The 23,546-nt window shown below is 51.1% G+C and overlaps 1 protein-coding gene across 1 annotated transcript in view; it reads right to left on the bottom strand.

Moving 5' to 3' along the window:
• Positions 1 to 23,546, bottom strand: part of LOC140405790 (mucin-16-like) — a 133,058-nt gene that overhangs the window by 3,760 nt on the left and 105,752 nt on the right. The window contains exons 67-70 of the mRNA XM_072494223.1: positions 21,459 to 21,628; positions 18,942 to 19,114; positions 18,657 to 18,724; positions 7,738 to 7,898 (exon numbers count right to left, since the gene is read on the bottom strand). Of these exons, the coding sequence (XP_072350324.1) occupies positions 7,738 to 7,898; positions 18,657 to 18,724; positions 18,942 to 19,114; positions 21,459 to 21,628 (572 nt within the window). The remainder of the gene's footprint in view (positions 1 to 7,737; positions 7,899 to 18,656; positions 18,725 to 18,941; positions 19,115 to 21,458; positions 21,629 to 23,546) is intronic.

The following is a 23,546-nucleotide window of genomic DNA, read 5'->3' as shown; positions in this document are numbered from 1 at the left end:
GGGCAGGGCAGGCCATATAAAGCCAACAGCAGCCAGGCTGCCAGCCAAAAGCATATGCGGTTGTCGAAGCTCAACCCCCCTTCCCACCCAACCTGAGCAAGAGGTGAGCAGTCGGGAGGTGCGAGGGCCAGGCAGGCTCCACGTGGCTTTTGGGGAGAAGCGGGGCGACCCGACCAGAGGCTTGGGCTGTGTGTCAGGAGAGCTGGGCAACGGAACCGGCGAGGGTGAGAACAGAGGTCAGATCAGGTAGCATTGAGGTGGATGGGATCAGGAGAGCATTGATGTCATTTTGGGTGGGGGTTAATGCCATTTAGGGTAGGGCTTGTTGTCATTTGGGGCAGGTCACCATGTCACCAGAGGGTGGGGTGTGACTTGGGGGTCCAGCAAAGAGGGAGAGCGCTGGGCCACCAAAACTTTAAATACGCCTTTGGTTAAATGTACAATACATTAGAAGAAGTTTACTACTCTGTACCACAAGTAAAAAAAAGACAGTTTTGAAAAAGATTGTTCACTCTGTGACATTGTGTGAAAAGTTAACTTCAACTTTAGCTGACCCAAAGCAGTGTTACCTATATAAGATTGCTTTGGTAGATATCCTTAGTGCCTTTAATCCAACTGTGATAGACTGGGCAATACAACTCACATAGTCGCAGACATTGCGATACCACCATTATTGTCTCAGACCAATGGCTCTATAGTACCAACTTTAACAGTGTACATTCATGACATGGACTACAGTGGCTCAAAGAGGTGGCTCACCGCCACTTGTTCAACGAAAATTAGGTTTGGGCAACAAATCTTGCCTACACAGATTATGCCCATGTCCTATTAACAAATTTTTAACAAAGCTAGGTGTGGGAGCATGGCCCGTTTAAGGGGACGGGTTCCACAGACCACGTGATCGGCTCGGGGCCAATCATGTGGGAGTACACGATGGGGAGCCGATGGGGAGTTTGTGCTGGGCTCTGCGAATAGAACCCCAGGCAGTGTGAAAGAGGGTGCTGAAGTGTAAAGGCCTGTTGTATAGTGTTCTTTGCCTGTTCCTTTTATAATAATCCCCCTTTTCTTTTACTGGAAGTCTCCAGTTTATGTCTCAAGCCACCTCGCGGTGACGAGATAAATGTTTTCGGTCTAAGCTGACAGTCATCGTGAATCGAGGGGAAAGAAGGAACAATTGAGAAAGTAGAGAAGCTCCAGAAAGTGTCAGAGTCATTTAAATTGTGAGTGGAAAAGTCTCGAATTGGGAAACTAGACCCATTTGACTTAGGGGTTAAGTCATGGAGTCAGTACATCAAACTGCTCTGGTTCTTCTTTAACATGAACAAGATCACAGGCAAGGATAGGCAGAAGTTTGCAGGCCCCAAAAGTACAATTTGATTAGGAACCTCACATTCCTGGAGGCACCCAACTCAAAGACCTTGGCTGGGATTCTCCCTTTTGGGGACTAAGTCCCCATGCCCGCTGGAAAATGGGCGAGAACACTCCGAACTTTTTCCTTGGAAATCCGGGGTGATTCTCCATTTTCCAGGGGGCTAGCAGAGCCCCAGCGGCGTCACGCAGCTCTGGCTGCCGGCTGGGCCCTGCTGTCCAGACCGTGCGGCTGCGCATGCACAAGGCGGCCACAAGCGGGTCCGCGCATGTGCTCGGCGGCCCACCTCGGCACGGGCGCCGCCAACATGGCAGAGCCACACAGCGGGCCCACACGGAGTAAGGTAGGTCCCCCCAGACCGCGATGGCCCGCCAATTAGTGGATCCCAATCACGAGCCTGGCCACCGCTGAGGCTCCCTCCACCCGGAGTCAGATTCCCGCTGCACCCCACCAAGACCGCGGCCGCGGGTCCCAGCTCCCGTGGGTGGTACCAGATGTAAACCACGCCGACGGGAGTTTGGCCGGTCGGCCGCGGAGAATCGCTGTGGGGGCCTGTTCCAATGGCCCCCAGCCGGCGCCGCATCGACCGCGCTTGCGACTGGCAGGTCTGCAGAGAATTGCGGAAGCGCCGGATTTCTGGCATGAATGGCTATTCTCCGCCCCCGCGCTGAGCGCGATTCTGACACGGAGGGTCGGAGAATCCCTGTGAGTTTGGGACCATGCTGAGTGGCATATTGTGCAACCAGTTTGTTTATGGGATCCATAACCTTAATATGGAGAAGACACTTCAGGTGGAGACGTTGATTACGCTGCAACAATGACCGAGATAGCTCAGATGATGGTATTTGTTAAAAAAGGTGTCACTGACCTTCAGAGTGTGACTGAAAGGGAGGCTAACCAAGTATTGGGTGGTACCACCGCAAGGTCTGTGGCAGGATCAACAGGCACACCTCAGACACGGTCCTCAGTACAGAACCGGAACCCAAGGAGTGGGAAGGGATCAGGGCATCAAACTGAATCCAAGGTGAGGGGGGGAGAGGGGGACCATCCTCAGGGGACCTGCCATGCTCGGGAGTTTGTGTTCTTCCATTGCAACCGAAGGGGGCACATTCCAGGACGTTGCCATTCAAGGCAAAGCGCGCCAATTCCAAAGGAACAGCAGCAGCAGGAGTCCACAGCGCCACTGAACATAGTGGAGAAGAGCTCTGAAAATGAGCATGCAATGCACCGGTTGAATATAGTCCAATTGAATAAGATGCCTCCAATTGAAATTGTCTTAAGGGTAAATAGTAGACCCCTTAAAATGGAATTCGACACCAGGGCTTCGGTGACCATCGTGGGTAAGTAATATCTACGTGCAGGAACAGAGAGTACTACAGCCAAGCTTTCGACATTCACTGGGGGTAGATTTTGAAGATCCTCTGAACAGCCAACACCTCAGTGGCTGACAGAGGGCAGGAGACCAATCTGCCTTTGGTTATCATGGAAGGACACAAAACCAGTCTTTTGGAAAGAGACTGGTTACAGAAGATTAGGTTCTACTGGCTGGAAATCACTAAAATGTGTGATGGCCTCCTCCAAGTGCCTCAAAGAGATATGAAAACATGTTCCACAAAGAATTAGGTCAGATGAAAGGCCTAAAAGTCAAGGTATATGTCAATCCGATTCGACATCCAAGTTCTTCAGAGCCAGACCAGTGCGATAAGCATTTCATCAGAAGATTGAAGCAGAGCTAAAGAGATTGGAAGGGCTGGGTATATCCAAGCCCATTCAGTTTTTAGAGTGGGCGGCGCCACTAGTGCCTGTCCTTACACCTGATCGACCAATTAGGATTTGTGGCAAATGTAAGCCGATAATAAATCAAGCTGCCCAGGTCGATCGGTATCCGATTCCCTGAATTGAAGACCTCTATACCAAGCTGACAGGGGGCCTCACCTATTCAAAATTGGACCTCAGTTATGCCTACCTGCAACTGGAGGTGGATGAGGAGTCTCAGAAATTTTCTACAATCAATACCCATAAAGGCCTCTTCCAGTATATCAGACTGGCGTTCGGTATCGTTTGAAAAATGTACTTTTCAGGCCTCAGACGTGACGTACCCAGGATTTTACATTGATGCGACAAGGTGGCATCCAGTGGAAGAAAAGGTCAAGGCCATACGAAATGTTCCCGCACCCAGAAATGTTAGGGAGTTTGAGTCCTTCCTTGGATCGAGCCACAACATTGGCACCATTACACCCGTTATTAAGGAAGAATCAGTGGGGGGAATGGAGGGAGCCTCACGAGAAGGCCTTCCGAGTTGTGAAGCAAACACTGCAATCATCAAACCTCTTGGTGCATTTTGGTCTGGGGAAACCAATAGTGCTGACATGTGTTGGCCCCCTTAATGTATAGGGGCCACTTTATCCCATAAAATTGTAAATGGTTTGGGACGTCCTGTAGCCTGTACCTCGAGTGACCTTTCTGAAACAGAACGAAAATACACCCAGATTGAGAAGGAGGGCTTAGCTGTCATATTTGGTGTGAAGAAATTCCACCAGTATGTGTACAGTCGACAGTTCGAAATAGTGACTGACGACAAGCCATTACTGGGCCTGTTACTGGAAGATAAGCCCATACCACCCACAGGCTTGGCAGCATTGGACCCGGCTGTTGGCGGCTTACAACTATGTCTTACAGCACCGGCCTGAGACACAAATTGATATTGTATATGCATTAAGCTGTCTGCCCCTACTGAAGAGCATTCCACCTCAATCTGTACCCCAGGAGATCATTCTAGTCTTAAACCTCCTAGACTCTTTGCCAGTGTCTGTGGGACGCATCTGTAACTGGACCTAAAGAGACATTATCCTTTCAAAGGTCAATGAACGATACAGACTGGCTGGCATTACGAGAAGTAAGAATAGCTGAGGCCCTACTTTATTAGTTAAGATGAGTTGACATGTGAAGATGACATGATTCTGTCGGGATCACAGGTGGTCGTGTTGCCTCAGGCCAAGGGACTCCTTTTTCAAGAGTTTCACAGTGCCCACCCCGGGAAGACAGAGATGAAGATGTTAGCGTGCATTTACGTCCGGGGGCCAGGCACAGACAAAACCAATGAAGAACTAGTATAACAGTGCCACCTTTGCCAAATGCAACAATTTTTGCCGCCTTCCACTAGTTTTCACCCAAGGGAATGGCCAGGTCGCCGGTGGACCAGGGTCTACATTGATTATGCGGGCCCATTCCTGGAAAAGGTGTTTTTGGTGCTGGGAGGTACCCATAGAAAGTGGTTATCAGTTCAAGAGATGGGGACCACTACCTTGGGTGGTCATGGCAGATGCCTTGTGCCAATTGTTTTGCATTCATGGGCTTCCTGAGTCAATTGTTTTGGAAAATAGTATCCCCTTCACTGGTGATGATTTCCAGCGTTTTGTGAGTGCAAATGGCATACAACACACGTCGACAGCCCCCTACCACCTAACGTCAAATGGTTTGGCTGAGAGGACTGTTCAAGCTTTCAAGAATGCCATGAAAAAGCAACCCGATAAACCACTTCGCCAGAGGCTGGCTAATTTTGTGTTGTTGTACAACTCAACACTTCATTCAACCAGAGGTATCACGCCAGCTGAACTGCTCCTGGGCTGGTGATCGAGAACCCAACTAGGTATTGTATTTCCAAATTTAGGAGGGCGGAGGAGGCACATCAGGCCTCCCGGAAGAGTCAGTAGTTCGAGCAGAGAGATGACACGTGCAGGTGGGAGGCCCAGTTTTGGTCCAAAATTTCTCTGCCGGTTCACTTGGTCTGCCTGGCTACTAAAGCAAAATGGAAACCACTTCAAAATTACAAAGCTAATAAAATCAAGCCACATCATGTAGAAAGGTTAATGCCCGTTTTCTGTGTGCTTTTACCTGTCCTGGTGCTCCAACACAACGGACTCAGTGTCTGACACCCTCCGAATTTCAGTGTGGAAGATTGCAGCTGGACTTGGCCGACAATCTTGAGTAGCTCTGAACCTAGAATGCTCAACTTCGGGTTGCACATTCTCCTTCTGGACAGCAGCAGCCGGAGCTAGCAGCGGCGAGGGCACTGGCAGAATGACTGGCTTGGGATGACGAATGCAGAAACCCTGAGAGAGGACAGCAGGATTGTGCTCCATGGAGATGGCACCTCTGCAATCCTAGAAATCTGTTGACGTGCGGGGTTGCCGTGATACCCTCCAATCCCTTTGAAGACTGCAATCCACAGACACAATGGCAGCAGTCTGAAGTTACACGTAAATAAGCTGAGTTTTTATGACATGGTCTGAGATTGCACTCAGACACTGGGTCATTGCTGCTTGTCCTGCTGTGGAAGCTGTGATATTGGCTATGAGACGTTGTGTTCAAATAGAGTTGACCACAACTTCCGTGCTGGGAAAGATGGGCTCCACGCTCTGTGCAAAACCCTGTGCTGGTTTGTGCTGGACTCCTCCATGCTCCTTGATGGTTTTCTGGCTTCCCAATACACCAAGCATTTCATTGTACATACCCCTCAACGTTCGTCAGTAGATATCCCATCAAAGTTCTCATCTGGGTCTTACAAAGGCGAAGCAATCTTGTCATTTGGTACCTCATTGAGTGTATGAAGGAGGAATGGCACAATGATATGGTTGTGGTGCCAGGAGGGGTGAGAGTGCACAAAAAGAAGAGGTGATTGGAAATCAGCAGAGAGCTCGAATGAGGGTGGTGCAATGGAAGAAGGGTAATTATGTATTTTTTTTAAAATTCAGACTGCCCAATTAATTTTTTCCAGTTAAGGAGCAGTTTAGCATGGCCAATCCACCTACCCTGCACATCTATGGGTTGTGGGGGCGAAACCCACGCAAATACGGGGAGAATGTGCAAACTCCACATGGACAGTGACCCAGAGTCAGGATCGAACCTGGGACCTCGGCGCCGTGAGACAGCAATACTAACCACTGCGCCAGAAGTGTCATTATGTATGAGGGTACCATCATCTTGAATGGTTTCCGTCCAAGCACTGCCACTGCCTCAGAAATATCTATCTCAATAATGGTCAGCTCCCCCGCCTCCATGGAGTTATAACCTGTGCGTAGCACTGCATCCAGGTCCCTAGAAGCCTGCCATTCACCTCCCTGACTATTTGCTCCCACTGGCTGAAATTCTCCGGTCGTTGCAATTCACTTTTACCACTGGCGGGCACCCCCGCCAACAGGTTTCCTGGCGGCATGAGGTGGCTACAATGGGAAATCCCACTGACAGGCAGTGGGAGTATAGAATCTCGCTGCCCACGAATGGCGCACTGCTGAAAAACACGCTGCTGGTGGACCAAAAGAATCTCGCCCATTGTCCCCTTAGTATGCATCTTGAGGCCTCTGTGCCCCATGCAGATGCAGGACATCTCTCCTTCTTTCCAACTCCTCCGCCAAGGCACCCAGTACAATGTCCGGAAACGATGAGTCGCCATTCTCCCGGTTGTGCTATTTTAAATTATTTTTCCCAGGGCAAATTGACCCCCTAAAGCTCCCAGTGGCAATGCATCTCCTAGTTCAAATGTGCAGGCTACCTTTATAGTGAAACTAGCCACTCAGGTTATTGGTCCCTTGCTGATGCATCCAGCCTATCAACGACGAGGTCAGCCATGACTGGGTAATTAAATCACGAGAATCATTGTGCATTGCAATCAGTGAACTGGAGTTAAACATACAGTGCCCATTTTTGAACGCTGTTGAATTTAGCTCCCAATTCAAAAACAGACACCGGTTTCAATGCTAAGTTGAAACTTTGATTGCACCAGGCGTGAAACCCAGCGTCCTGTCATTCAAAATCTAATTTACAGTCATCATGTCAGTTGCAACATTATTTTGAAAGTTCTTTTTAAGTGTTCCTGTTGATGGGCTTAGTATTTATAACAAATAACTGACTTCGTCAAATAATGTTTATTGCTAATTCCCACAAGAGCAAAATCTGAAAAACTCCAAAATTAATTGTACATTATCAATGATAGCCGGGATGCTTTTTTTCAAAACTGCACCCCTGGTGACGTTGTAGAGAATGTATAGTCACCAGGTTTTTTATAATCTGTGTAACTCATTAATGATTGAGCTAACTCCCTCCATCCACCTACCTTGACCTTCCAGTGACTCTGCCACTGCTTCTACTGTAGGTAACCCGAACCCTAATAATGCAACTCCTGCACTATCTTCCTACTTGGACCATGTCAAATTCAGAACTCTGCTTAGTATCACTATTTGACCCCCCGACCCCCCAAAACAAATCACTCGTGTCCATTTTTTGCACAGTAGTCAACTAGCCTTAATTCATATTAATTACTAATTCAAATGAACTATTTATAAATAAAGGCAATTAGAGTTGATACTTACCCACTGTCAAACTGTCATTGCGCAGCATGTAGACATTTCCAAGCAAGCTTGTTTTACTTGTTCCAGCAGCAAATTCTGTCCTGACTCTTTCTGCCGTCACTAGTTCACTTGCAACATTTGGATTGAAGTAACATCTGCTGGTAACATCAACTGATCCAGACCTATAGGGATATTCAAAGTGAAAGAAAAAAATATTAATTTTCTTTCACAAATGTGGGTAACATAAATGAATGAATAGCTTGACAACACACAGACAACTCATAGACAATGAAATATTTAAGATTCAACGATTCGGTCTATATCACAAATGTTTACATATCAAATTTGAATCAAGGTACCTTATCCTAAATATTTGTATAAGAGCAACCATTGTAGGAATAGTTAAACTTTAATTTGCACAGTATCATTATGCAATGCAGCCTGAAGAACTTCAGCATTCCGTAATAAACTGCATCAAAGTTTCAAGCTGCACTCTGTCACTTAGGCATCTTTAAGGCATCTCAACAAATAGAACATAGAACATTACAGCGCAGTACAGGCCCTTCGGCCTTCGATGTTGCGCCGACCTGTGAAACCACTCTAAAGCCCATCTACACTATTCCCTTATCATCCATATGTCTATCCAATGACCATTTAAATGCCCTTAGTGTGGGCGAGTCCACTACTGTTGCAGGCAGGGCATTCCACACCCTTACTACTCTCTGAGTAAAGAACCTACCTCTGACATCTGCCCTATATCCATCTCCCCTCAATTTAAAGCTATGTCCCCTCGTGCTAGACATCACCATCCAAGGGAAAAGGCTCTCACTGTCCACCATTTCCAATCCTCTGATCATCTTGTATGCCTCTATTAAGTCACCTCTTAATTTTCTACTCTCTAACGAAAACAGCCTCAAGTCCCTCAGCCTTTCCTCATAAGATCTTCCCTCCATACCAGGCAACATTCTGGTAAATCTCCTCTGCACCCTTTCCAATGCTTCCACATCCTTCCTATCATGCGGCGACCAGAACTGCACGCAATACCCCAAATGCAGCCGCACCAGAGTTTTGTACAGCTGCAACATGGCTCCGAAACTCAATCCCTCTACCAATAAAAGCTAACACACCAAATGCCTTCTTAACAACCCTCTCAACCTGTGTGGCAACTTTCAGGGATCTATGTACATGTACATGGACACCGAGATCTCTCTGCTCATCCACACTGCCAAGAATCTTACCATTAGCCCAGTACTCTGTCTTCCTGTTATTCCTTCCAAAATGAATCACCTCACATGTTTCTGCATTAAACTCCATTTGCCACCTCTCAGCCCAGCGCTGCAGCTTATCTATGTCCCTCTGTAACTTGTAACATCCTTCTGCACTGTCCACAACTCCACCGACTTTAGTGTCATCTGCAAATTTACTCACCCATTCTTCTACGCCCTCCTCCAGGTCATTTATAAAAATGACAAACAGCAGTGGCCCCAAAACAGATCCTTGTGGTACACCAATAGTAACTGGACGCCAGTCTGAACATTTACCATCAACCACCACCCTTTGTCTTCTTCCAGCTAGCCAATTTCTGATCCAAACTGCTAAATCACCCTGAATCCCATGCCTCTGTGTTTTCTGCAGTAGCCAACCGTGGGGAACCTTATCAAACGCTTTACTGAAATCCCTATACATCACATCAACTGCTTTACCCTCATCCACCTGTTTGGTCACCTTCTCAAAGAACTCAATAAGGTTTGTGAGGCACGACCTACCCTTCAAAAACCATGTTGACCATCTCTAATCAAATTATTCCTTTCCAGATGATTATACATCCTATCTCTTATAAACCTTTCCAAGATTTTGCCCACAACAGAAGTAAGGCTCACTGGTCTATAGTTACCGGGGTTGTCTCTACTTCCCTTCTTGAACAAGGGGACAACATTTGCTATCCTCCAGTCTTCTGGCACTATTCCTGTAGACAAAGATGACTTCAAGATCAAAGCCAAAGGCTCAGCAATCGCCTCCCTAGCTTTCCAGAGAATCGTAGGATAAATCCCATCCGGCCCAGGGGACTTATCTATTTTCACACTTTCCAGAATTGCTAACACTTCCTCCTTATGAACCTCAAGCCCTTCTAGTCTAGTAGCCTGAATCTCAGTATTCTCCTCGACAACACTATCTTTTTCCTGTGTGAATACTGACGAAAAATATTCATTTAGCACCTCTCCTATCTCCTCGGACTCCACGCACAACTTCCCGCTACTGTCCTTGACTGGCCCTACTCTTACCCTAGTCATTCTTTTATTCCTGACATATCTATAGAAAGCTTTAGGGTTATCCTTGATCCTACCTGCCAAAGACTTCTCATGTCCCCTCCTGGCTCTTCTTAGCTCTCTGTTTAGGTCCTTTCTAGCTAACTAATAACTCTCGAGCGCCCTAACTGAACCTTCATGTCTCATCTTTACATAAGCCTCCTTCTTCCTCTTGACAAGTGTTTCGACTGCTTTAGTAAACCACGGTTCCCTTGCTCGACCACTTCCTCCCTGCCTGACAGGTACATACTTATCGAGGACACGCAGTAGCTGTTCCTTGAACAAGCTCCACATTTCCATTGTGCCCAACCCCTGCAGTTTTCCTCTCCATCCGATGCATCCTAAGTCTTGGCTCATCGCATCATAATTGCCTTTCCCCCAGATATAACTCTTGCCCTGCGATATATACCTATCCCTTTTCATCACTAAAGTAAACGTAATCGGATTGTGGTCACTATCACCAAAATGCTCACCTACCTCCAAATCTAACACCTGTCCTGGTTCATTACCCAGTACCAAATCCAAAATGGCCTCGCCTCTCGTTGACCTATCTACATACTGTGTCAGGAAACACTCCTGCACACATTGGACAAAAACGGACCCATCTAAAGTACTCGAACTACAGCGTTTCCAGTCAATATTTGGAAAGTTAAAGTCCCCCATAACAACTACCCTGTTGCTTTCGCTCCTATCCAGAAGCATCTTTGCAATCCTTTCCTCTACATCTCTGGAACTTTTCGGAGGCCTATAGAAAACCCCTAGCAGGGTGACCTCTCCTTTCCTGTTTCTAACCTCAGCCCATACTACTTCAGTAGACGAGTCCTCATCAAACGTCCTTTCTGGCACCGTAATACTGTCCGTGACTAACAATGCCACCCCTCCCCCTCTTTTACCACCTTCCCTGAGCTTACTGAAATATCTAAACCCTGGCACCTGCAACAACCATTCCTGTCCCTGCTCTATCCATGTCTCCGAAATGGCCACAACATCGAAGTCCCATGTACCAACCCATGCCGCAAGTTCACCCACCTTATTCCGGACTGTAGCCACCTGAGTTGGCCACTTCCCGACTTAAAATGGAGATCCGCAAAGGCTGAAGGGAAATTCAGCCAACACAGGCAAAGACTAGCAAATACAGGAATCATGTATATTGGAACCTGCAAAACAACCAGACAGCACCGAAACCAGCAGCCATCTGCATAGTAATGTAGCAGCCATCTGCATAGTAATGTAGCAGCCATCTACATAGTAATGTGCGATCCCCAGGCACAATGGCAACTGTAAAGGTAAACAAAACCAAGTCAGACTCCTCAGCGCCAGCAGGAGCCAAGACAAAGGAAGGCCAACGGACAATTAGGACCGCCTAGCGATCAGGGAACCGCTCCAGCATTGGAGAAATCGATCCAAGTGATCGGAAAGTAGTCCAATCACTTGGAACCAGGTACGGGGTCCGCCCCAAAGGGCGGGAAGCCCCTGGGGACTATAAAGTAAAGCCCCCAAGTTCAAATCGTCCTTCTTGGCACGATCACTCAGCAGCGAATCAACCCTTGAGAGTGAACTGTCCAAGCTGCCTCCAAGCAAGTAAGTCTCAAGTCAACACTCGCTACGAGATAGGCGCTCCTAGCTACCAGTCCATACCAGCTTTTTAATCCCATAGACTCAGGACCTGGACGAAAGGCCATTTGTTCCCCTGACCTGGTGGGCCAGTCCAAAGCTACATATAGGCCTGTTAGTTATAGAGATAGTTTATTAAGTAGAATTTATGCATGAGTAGCGATTGACTGTGTATAATAAATGTGTTTTGATTTGAATCTTACTAATTGGTGTTTTGAGTTATTGATCATTACTTGAACTTGAACCTCGTGGCGGTATCATAAAGATACCTGGCGACTCCAAAGCAAAGGTTAAACAAACAGAGCAAATTACGATTTAAGAGCCAACCAAAAGTTAGCAACAGAATGTTCCTGGCATTGAAGAAGACACACTTTAAACCACCTTCCTGCCTGCTGGTACACTTCCTGCCTGCTGGTAGACCATCCCGTTTGTAGAAGTCCCACCGACCCCAGAATGAGCCCAATTATCCAGAAATCTGAAACCCTCCCTCCTGCACCATCTCTGTAGCCAGGTGTTCAACTCCTCTCTCTCCCTATTCCTCATCTCGCTATCACGTGGCACGGGTAACAATCCAGAGATAATAACTCTGTTTGTCCTAGATCTAAGTTTCCACCCTAGCTCCCTGAATTCCTGCCTTACATCCCTATCCCTTTTCCTACCTATGTCGTTGGTACCTATGTGGACCACGAGTTGGGGCTGCTCCCCCTCCCCCTTAAGGATCCCAAAAACATGGAAATACATGGATAGGATGGGTATAGAGGGATACGGAACTAGGAAGTTTTGAGGGTTTTGGCTAAGGGTGGTAGCATGACCGGTACAGGCTTGGAAGGCTGAAGGGCCTGTTCCTGTGCTGTATTATTCTTTGTACATTTCATGTCTGTTGCTCCCCATGTGACATGGTTGACAGTGTAGTGAATCAGAAAACAGTTTTAAACCCTGAAGTTGGGCTTATGCTCCTGTTCAGAGCTGTGTAGGGTTGGCACAGGAACATTTAAATAAAGTATAGAAGCCCTACAGTGCAGAAGGAAGCCATTCAGCCAATCAAATCTGCACCAACCCTCTGAAAGAGCACTCCCCCCCTCCCCCCACCCTATCCCTGTACCTCCACCTAACCTTTAGGCACTAAGGGCAATTTAAAACGGCCAATGAACCTAACGTGCACAACTTTGGACTGTGAGAGGAAACCGGAGCACCCGGAGGAAACCCACGCAGACATGGGGAGAATGTACAAATTCCATACAGGTAGTCACCCAAGATCAGAAACGAATCCGGGTCCCTGATACTATGAGGCAGCAGTGTTAATTCCCAACATCTGGCTAGATTGAGTGCCTGGCTGGGGGATGGAACCTGAAACCCGTGGCAGGAAGATGTAACCAGAAACTTTGGGAGTGATCACTCGCAATCTACATAGGGTTGAGGACTCTAGTGATGATCAGGTCAGTGGAGTGAGTGGAGGGGAGGGAAGAGAAAGATCTGGGGCGAAATTCTCCGTTATCGGCGGAAAGTCCGCGATCGGCGCAAAAAACGGCGCAAATCCCACTTGCGTCACGTCATAAAAATGGGACGATAGTCGCCGGCCCGAAATGGGCTAGCAGCGACCTAACGGGATCCGCGCTTGCGCAGTGGTTCACGCCGTGCAGTGTCATACGCGCTGCACGGGGTGACGGCTCATAAGGCCGCGCAGCTCCCCCCACCCGACCGGAACACCCGACCGCAACACTCGACTGGATGGCTGGCCGTCGCTCAGCCCCGAGGTTCGAGTCACGCGATGTGGAGGCGCTCCTGGACGTGGTGGAGCAGAGGAGGGACGCCCTGTATCCCGGGCACGGCCGCAGAGTTGCCCCACGCCACAGCCGGCGTCTGTGGAGGGAAGTGGCAAAGGCCGTCACCGCTGTGGCCCTGACACCACGGACAGGCACCCAGTGCCACAAGAAGGTGAACGACCTCGTCAGAGCAGGCAGGGTGAGCCTCCCCCATATCCCCCCTCCCACATATCCCCCATATCCCTCCCTCCCCATATCCCCCCTCCCCATATCCCCCATATCCCCCCTCCCCCATATCCCCCCTCCCCCATATCCCCCCCTCCCCCATATCTCCCTCCCCCATATCCCCCCCCACATATCCCCCCTCCCCATATCCCCCCTCCCCCATATCCCCCCTCCCCCATATCCCCCCTCCCCCATATCTCCCCCTCCCCCATATCCCCCCTCCCCCATATCCCCCCTCCCCCATATCCCCCCTCCCCCATATCCCCCTCCCCCATATCCCCCCTCCCCATATCCCCCCTCCCCCATATCCCCCCCTCCCCCATATCCCCCCTCCCCCATATCCCCCCTCCCCCATATCCCCCTCCCCCATATCCCCCATATCCCCCCTCCCCCATATCCCCAAGTGAATCCAGCCCTAACCTTAACCTCTGCAATGCACGCGCAACCGATGGCGTGCATTCATATACCTGCCTAACACTGTTGCCTTTTACCCCTGCCACCACCCCCCCCCCCCCACAGGAGAAGCACGCACACAACAATAGGGAGCATGTGAGGACTGGAGGAGGGCCCGCTGACGAGAGGCCACTGACCGTACACGAGGAAAGGGCCCTGGAACTGGCTGGCGGACCTGAGGACCGGGAGGTTGCTGATGCAGAGGTCGGGGGCCCACCAGCAAGTGAGCCACCACCAGCCCGTCCCCATATCCCCCCTCCCCTATATCCCCCTCCCCCGTATCACCTGATCACTGCCTGATGTCTAACCATGCATGCTTCATTGTGTATCGCAGGACCAAACGTCCAGGCACCCATCCCCGCAGATGCACACCGCCCGCAGGATGCCCCTCGGAGACCACAGGAGACGGAGAGACCCGCACCCTCCAGCATGCGACGCCCGCAGGATGTCCCTCGCACACCACAGGAGACGGAGAGACCTGGAGCAACAGGGAGACGACACCCCCGTCACGTGCGGGAGCGACCACCCAGCGATGAGGGGGGCAGCCACAGGCCCCCGTCACATCCGAGCCAGGGCACCACTACCCAGGACACCACTACCCAGGACACCACTACCCAGGACACCACTACCCAGGACACCCCTACCCGGGACAGCACTACCCAGGACACCTCTACCCGGGAAGACGAAATACCGGACAGTGACTCAGAGTGGATGGGTGGAGACGAACCCCCACCCCAAAGTGCCATGGAGTCAGAGTGGGACGAAGAGCACGACACAACGCCACTGCTTTCACCAACACCCTCCACCATCGCAGAAACACTCACCATGGTTGGGCACTTCAGTGATGAGGCGTCTGGTACACTCACTGGTGCGCACAACACAGCCGTCCCGGTACAGCAGGTGGAGGTAGGAGCAGCAGAGGGACCGGGCGGTCAGAGGGCAGCCCAGGCCAAGCGAACATCTGCCGCCCAGATGGATCCCGGGTTCCTGCAGTTACCACACCCATACATAGATCCGATGCAACCACCGACCCGGAGACGAGCGAAGAGGGTGATGGGTGGCTTGCGGCGGCTGCGGTCGCAGGTGGAGGAGTCCACCCGCGTCCAGGAGCTGGGAGTGGTCCCGGTCATGCGTGCCACCCAGGCTGACACCGCACGGGTGGCGTCCGCGGTGGAGGCAATGGTTGCGACGGTGTCAGACATGGGGAACGGTTTGCGAGGCCTGGGGCCTTCCGTGCAGGCGGCGTCTGTGGCCCAGGAAATGGCTGCCCTCTCACAGGAGGCCATGAGCCAGTGCCAGCGCCAGATGGCAGAGGCGCTCAACGCCATAGCCCAGTCTCTGCAGGCCATGGCCCAGTCTCTGCAGGCCATGGCCCAGTCTCAGCAGGCCATCGCTGAGGGCATCGGCGCCAGTGGCCATGTGCGAGTCGGCGTCGCACTGTCACAGACAGGGTTTGCCAACACCCTGGGCTCCATGGCTGCAAACCTGCAGACCCCTGTCAATACCAGCACGGGCCTCCAGGACTGGCAGCGCCAGATGTCGGGGGGGCGTCGGATGGCCAGTCCGTTCGCATCCCCCACCCATGTAGAGGCCTGGGGGCCATCGGGCACCCCGAGGGAGGAGGAGGTGGTGTGGTCCGTCCCGGCTCCCTCTGTAGGGGAGGTCCCGGTACACCGCGACACCTTGGACTCCCCCCCTTCCGTCCCAGGTGCATCGGGTGGGCAACGGGCAGGACAGGCTGGCAGCTCGCCATCCCAGTCGCCCGGGCCGCAGCCTGGCCCATCTAGGCCAGGACGCCCCAGGAAACGGCCGCCAAAGGGATCCAGTGTCAGAGGGCAGGAATCACAGGAGTCCACCTCCAGTTCTGCTGTACCGTCTGGGGAACCACGTAGACGTAGTCAAAGGGCCCGTAAGGCCAAACTATTAGACACTGAGTAAGTTGGCACGGGTGCAGGGCACAGATGAGTTTTAGGGGCTAGGACACATGCATGAACTCCTTTGGTTATTAAAGTCAAAGTTACACCTACCGAAGCTGCCTTTGTGCTCTGTCCAAAGTGTGCGGGCGTGTCATGTACGTTGAGCGCAAGTGTGTGTGTGACGGGTGGTCTTACCTCAGCCCCAGGTGAGTCTGCCCCCTTCCCCCTGGGCCGCCATCAACATCCCCCGGGCAGAGGACGGGACCGTGCGCTGCAGTGTCACAGCCGCATGCAGGGATGGTCCGGGTGGATGGTGGTACTGTGGCCATGGGTCAGACATAGTCCAACGATGTAGAGCCAGGAGCTCATCGCAGGGCGGGTTGTCATCATCCTCCATGGCCTGCGATAGACACGTGTCCACCCGCAACTGTGTGAGCCCGGCCCGCTGTGCCGCCGGTGGATCGGCAATGGGGGGGGGGGGTGGTGTGCATGCGGGTGGGGTGGGTGGGGTTGGGGAGGGGGGTGAGGGTGCTGGGTGGGTGGATGGGTGGGGGGGTGTGGGTGGTCGGCTGTTGCCATGGTGTGCGGTCTGTGGCCATACTACCCCGATTCCCACGCCCATCTAGTCAGTGAAGCGGGCGTCTATCAGTCTGTCCCGTGTCCGCTGGGCCAGCCGGTAACGGTGGACAGCCACCCGCCTGTGTCTACCCCGTCTGCCCTGACCATTGCCCCCATCCCCCTCATCTGGGGAGGACTGTGCCTCTTCCTGCTGCTCCTCCACTCCGCCCTCCACTGCCTGCGGCACATCGCCCCCTCTGCTGGGCTATGTTGTGCAGGACGCAGCACACCACAATGATGCGGCCGACCCTATCTGACCGATACTGGAGGGCGCCCCCAGAGAGGTCCAGGCACCTGAAACGCATCTTCAGCACGCCAAAGCACCTCTCGATCACTCCCCTTGTCGCTACATGGGCATCATTGTAGCGGTTCTCCGCCTCATTGCGTGGCCTCCGTATAGGCGTCATCAGCCACGATCGCAATGGGTAGCCCCTGTCGCCCAGCAACCAGCCCCTCAGCCGGGGATGGCGTCCCTCGTACATGCCGGGGACGGATGACCGCGACAACACGAATGAGTCGTGTACACTGCCTGGGTGACGGACGCAGACGTGCAGGATCATAATGCGGTGGTCGCAGACCACCTGTACGTTCATCGAATAGGTCCCCTTCCTATTAGTGAACACGGCCCTGTTATCTGCAGGTGGCCGCACGGCGACATGCATCCCATCGATCGCGCCCTGGACCATGGGGAACCCGGCCACGGAAGAGAAGCCCACGGCCCGGGCATCTTGGCTGGCCCGGTCCACGGGGAAGCGGATGTAGCGGTGCGCCATGGCATAAAGGGCACCTGTCATTGCCCGGATGCACCGGTGCACCGATGTCTGCGATATGCCGGACAGGTCCCCCACTCGGTGCCTGGAATGACCCCCGTTGCATAAAAGATCAGGGCCACCGTAATCTTGACGGACACGGGGAGAGGGTGTCCCCCCGCCAGTGCCACGCGGTGACAGGTGTGCCAGCAGGTGGCAGATGTGTGCCACGGTTTCCCGGCTCATCCGGAGTCTCCTCCTGCATTCCCGGTCCGTGAGGTCCTGGTATGACTGCCGGGGCCGGTACACACGGGGCGCCCTCGGGTGCCTCCGTTGCCGTGGGTCCTCCTCCCCCTCCTCGTCCTGTCGGTCAGCTGTCCCTCCAGCCTGGGCGGCTGCCGCCTGCCCCTCTGCGGCAGTCTGCGCCGCCTCTCTGGCACGCTCCTCCTCCTCCTCCTCCTCCTCTTCCAGGGCAACATAGACATGAGCGGCTGCCACCACGGCGGCCAACATCGCTGGATGATCTGAAAACATGACAGCCTGGTGGGGGGGGAGAGGAATGACGACATGTCATCATTGCCCATATCCCCTCCTCCCCCCAGCCAGGTGGCATGGACCGCATGGGTCCAACTGTTGGAGGCTGGCACCTGGCCAGGTGGACCAACTCACTTGCCCTCCCATCACCCTCCTCGGCACGGACCCCCCCCAAACCTCCACCCCGGCACGGACCTCGTCCCCAACCTCCACCCCAGCACGGACCCCCCCCAACCTCCACCCCGGCACGGAGCCCCCCCCCAAACTCCACCCCAGCACGGACCCCCCCCAACCCCCAACCTCCACCCCAGCACGGACCCCCCCAACCCCCAACCTCCACCCCGGCACGGACCCCCCCCAACCTCCACCCCAGCACGGACCCCCTCCCCAACCTCCACCCCGGCACAGACCCCCCCCAACCCCCAACCTCAACCCCAGCACGACCCCCTCCCCAACCTCCACCCCAGCACGGACCCCCCCCAACCCCCAACCTCCACCCCGGCACGGACCCCCTCCAACCCCCAACCTCCACCCCGGCACGGACCCCCTCCAACCCCCAACCTCCACCCCGGCACGGACCCCCCCCAACCCTCAACCTCCACCCCGGCACGGACCCCCCTCCCGGCACTCCCACGGAGCCCAGCCTACTCTAACCCTCTGGGGGGTCGGAGAATGACGCCCCTGGATTGGCGCTGGGGCAGCCAAAGCCTTTTCTTTTGCTTAATTTCAATGATTTCCAACAAGCACAATAAATCCTCTTACCTCAGCCTTATAACTTTAGCAATGCGGTAGCTGTTCTTTAAAGAGCTCTTCTTAAACAGCCCTGTGAGCTGAAAAATATACACTTTGGTAAGTTCAGATTGCATTCAGAAATGTGAAATGAATCTTACAATGTTGAAACCAAGATCCATGAAGTCGATTATAATTTATTTTTTCAATCACACATCAAGAATTAAATAACTCTCCAGTGAGAATTTTGTTTGAAATTATCTGGTCTTCTGCACAACGAGCTTACATTTAAAACAGTGTCTGGAATATAATCCTTACCATTCTGGTAATATTGGCACCGATGCTTCGATATTGCGGGGAATTTGGATCATTAAGTGCTTCAGTAAAATTTCTGTTTATTATCGTGAAGTTAAGCTCAAATGACAAGTCCCCATCCCGGACTGCAGGTAAAGATATAGCTGGTGATGTAGTTGGTTCTGATTCTCGATAACCTGAAATTAAGATGAGAAATGTAAATATGCTGCTCACGGTTTTAGCAAGAATATCACTTATTATTGAAGTTCTGAAATATATGACAAAAAGCATTCAAAGTTAATTTTATGTTTCTAAAAATTAGAAGTGGAGGCCGAGATTGTAACCCTGCAGCAAACCCGGGCGCAATCGGTGATGTGGGCACAAAATCCCATGAGAGGCCATAAGCGAGATTCTTGATGGTGAGATCTTATGATGTGATCGTTCCCCGCCCGCCATTGACGCAATGGGTTTCCCACTCAGAAAGGTTGGGAATCTCATTTAAATACAGTATCATCCCATTAGCGGGCTTTCCCGCTGGATCACCTTCCCACATTGGGATTTTCTCCCTTGCTGATGTGACGTCACTTAGGCGAGGTTTACAACAGATCTGGAGCAACGCGCTGGTGCTGCACAGGTAAGGACACCCCCGGAGCGAGGGACATGGCTGGGTCATGCCTTGGGGACAGTGCCAGAAGGCAGTGTCAAGGGACAGTGCTGGGGGCATGGAAGGGGACACAGTTTTCTTTGGAGAGCTCCATAGGGTGGGTGGGGGTGGCAGGAGGTTTTTTTTTATTGGACATTGGATGTCCTTTTTAAAGTCTGGAAAGTCGATCCTGCCTGTTCTTTCAGGTCCCGCCCTGGCACACCTCCAGGAATTCTTTCTTCCTAAGTGCTGGATAATATGGCGAGAAAAACTGGCTGTGCAGCACTCAGAAGAAAAACATTCTGCCCATAATACCTGTCCACCTTCTGGGTGTGTTATAACCCACGTGAGACCTACGGGGACGGACCAATTGGCCTCACCATCAACCTCGTAGAATATGAGCTTCCCCACTGAGGGGCGGGGGCCCATCAGCAATTATGGACTCTGGCAATAAAAGCTCAGCCTGAATGGGAGCCGAGCCGAGCAGTCACAGCCGGGACCCTAAGCATATTGTATAAATAATTGTTTATTAATAAAAACAAGTTTCTTTATCCCTCTCGTTGTGGACTCCTCTCTGGTCACGAAAGGGAGTAATCTACATTGAATAATTTTTTAAAAACTTCTGTTCTCATGATCTGCTTCTTGATTATTCATTAGCAGACATGCTCATGGGCCAGTACTCTGCTGGCGCAAATTCTGAGCAATACCTGGCCCAGCCGCCGTTCTAACTGCTGGGGCCGGAGTTCGCGATAAAGAGCCTGGCAGCTGGAGATATTTTTAAGCACTCCACTTACCACACACTTACTGCAACCACCAAGATGGCTCAGAGAAGACCTGTCCCTGAGGTTGGGGGTCCAAGGTGGACCCATAGCTCCATGCCAGTAAGGAGTGGAGGGCCATCTTCCTATCCAGCGTGGACCACAGACTCAATCTTGACTTCTTGAACATTGCCTGGGAAGTGGCAGCAGAGGCAGTCAGCACTGCCAGTCTCACCAGGAGGAGACAGCTGGTGATCCGGAGGGGTGGGAGTCACTGGAGAATCCTCTGCCTTGAGAGCGGCAGAGAACCAGGCAGGATTCCATCTGCCACGGTCGAGGTGTCTTCTGGTTGGGGTGAGCTCAGCGGACCCCCTGCTTCCTCTGCAATGGGACAGTGCTTCTGAAGTGTGCCAACATCTGGTGGGGCATCTGGTTGCGCTTGACCCTTGATGATACATCTGGATTACAAGGGTCTCCAGAGGGGCGGCCTGCGTGGGCTCCCAGATCACCAGAGGCCTTCTGATCATTTAAAGGACACAGGCAGCACTCAGTAGTGTAAGCAGCCAGGAGCCTGTAAGTAGCACCAAAGGGGTAATTTTAAAAGACAAACCTGCTGGAAAAGGAGTCTGAGCCAGGTCACCCCGATACCAAGAGGACATCCAAGTCCTCATAATTGGCAGAACATCATTACTTTCCACTGGCCCCGGCCCAGGGCAGCCATCCTCCAGCAAGCCCAACAGTTTTTCAGTGTTTTTTTAGCCTCCCACTCCCCCTCCGCAGCCATGGTGCCCAGTCCACGTTTGCAAATACTTGTAGTAATTCTTGCCCACGAGACCTCCGCCTGAGATGAGTGGAGCATCGTGGAAGGGCAGAGCAGACTTTTGTCCAACCCGCTAATCATATTTAAATGCATGAAAATGCTGGCTCTGCATGCTGGCGCGGGAAGCAAACCTCATTATCGCCACCAGCGAGGGACCGGAGCATGGCACCTGAATCGGCAATGGGCACGGACTTCAACTTTGGCTGGACGCCCGATTCTCCGCCTGATCACGGTTCATGTTTGAGGCGTCACGAGGCAGAGATGTTTGCCCAGTAAAGTTGCTGCTCAAGTTTTATTATTTAATTTGAATCAGGACATACCATTTACATAGAGGCTGTTTTTGTTCAGTGAATAACTTCCTAATGCAGTGACTTTTTCAGTGTTGTCTCTGAATTCATTATAAACAGTAACTGCATCAACTCCTTTCACAGTGGGATTATTTTTAAAAGCACACGATGTTTCAACTTCAGTATTGCCTCGATTTCCAGGCCTGTGGAAGGAAAGAAACAATGAATGTGTGAACATCACTCATTTATTATTGGCACTAAAATCCCAAAGGATTGGAATTCTATGAATATTGTACCGTTATTTAAAAAGGGTGCAAGGGATAAATAAGCCAGAAAATTACAGCCGGTCAGTCTGGTGTGAAAATAATTCTGAGAGACAAGATAAATCATTCCTTGCAAAGGCATTAATTGACCAGGGATAGTCAGCATGGTTTTGTTCGGGGCCAATCATGTCTTACTAACGTCATGTAATGTTTTGAGGAAGTAACAAGGAGAATTGATGAGGGTAGTGCTGTGGATGTTCTCGACATGGATTTCAGTAAGGCATTTGATAAGATCCCACACAGCAGACTGGTCAGAAAAGAGAGATCAAATGGGATACTGTAGAAGGTGACAGTTTGGATCCACAAGTGGCTCATTGATAGGAAGCAAATGTCAATGGATGTTTTTGCAAATGGAAAACTGTGGCAGGGTTCAGTATTGGAGCCCTTGCTGTTTGTTGTACACATTAATAATTTCGAATTAAATGGGATGATTGAGAAGATGACGCAAAATATTGGCCGTGTAATTAATAGCGAAGATAGCTGTTGACTCCAGAATGACATCAAAGGTTTGGTTAAGTGGACAGAGACGTGGCAAATGGAATACAATCCAGAAAAGTGTGTGATAATGGGTGGAATTTTCTCCCAAAATATTAGATCTCCCTGACATAAATCCCATTATGGATCAGGAGAGTTAGCAGCTATAACGGGTTTTGTACCTGTAGCGAACAGGCCTGGAACATCCCCCCCCCCCCCCCACCCCCCCCCCCCAATATATTTTGGAAGGCAAACAAAGCATGGGAATAGTCAATAAACAGGAAGATATTGAGAGGGGGTGAGGAAGTAAGATACTTTGGAGTGAATGTCCACAGGTCCTTAAATGTGGCAGAGTAGGTGGACAAGGTGGTCAAGGAAGCTTACGGAATGCTTCCCTTTTTTGAGCAAAGTATTGAATACAAAAGCTGGATGTGACAATGGAACTGTTTAAAATGCTGGTTGGGCCACAGCTGGAGTTTTGTGCACAGTTCTGGTCACCACATTACAGGAAGGACCTAATTGCTCTGAAGAGAGTAAAGAGGAGATCTACAAGAATGTTGCCTGGACTTGAAAATTGCAGCTTTGAGGTGAGATTGGATGGGAAAGAGTTGTTTTCCTCAGATCAGAGGAGGCTACGGGATGACCTAACTGAGGTGCACAAAATTATGAGGGGGCCTGAATAGGGTAGACAGGAAAGACATGTTTCCTCTAACTGAGTGGTCAATTACTGGGGGCATAGAATTAAGGTGGTTGGTGAAAAGATTAGAGGGGACATGAGGAAAAGCCTTCTCACCCAGAGTGTGCTGGGCATCTGGAATTTGCTGCCTAAGTGGGTGGTTGATGCTCAACTCATTTATAAAGTACCTTGATCTGCATCTGAAGTACTGTAACCTGCAAAGCTACGGACCGGCTGCTGGAAAGTGGGATTAAATAAGTGGCTAGATGGGCAGCACGGTGGCGCAGTGATTAGCACTGCAGCCTCACAACGGCGAGGTCCCAGGTTCGATCCCGGCCCTGGGTCACTGTCCGTGTGGAGTTTGTACATTCTCCCTGTGTTTGCGTGGGTTTCGTCCCCACAACCCAAAGATGTGCAGGTTAGGTGGATTGGACACGCTAAATTGCCCCTTAATTGGAAAAAATGAATTGGGTACTCTAAATTTATTTTTAAAAAAGAAATGGCTAGTTTATTTTTTTCTCTTTTTTTGGCTGATGCAGACATGATGGGTTGAATAGGCTCTTTCTGCACCAAAAGTTTTTTGTGGTTCCAATATTTCTGGATATTTTGCAAAACAATACATGATAATCTTTTTAAAGTAACTGAGAT

The sequence above is a fragment of the Scyliorhinus torazame genome, unplaced genomic scaffold (assembly GCF_047496885.1).
Source record: "Scyliorhinus torazame isolate Kashiwa2021f unplaced genomic scaffold, sScyTor2.1 scaffold_239, whole genome shotgun sequence".
Classification (NCBI taxonomy): Eukaryota; Metazoa; Chordata; class Chondrichthyes; order Carcharhiniformes; family Scyliorhinidae; genus Scyliorhinus; species Scyliorhinus torazame.
Note: the sequence above shows the minus strand (reverse complement) of the source record. Positions and strands in the feature narration are given on the sequence as shown.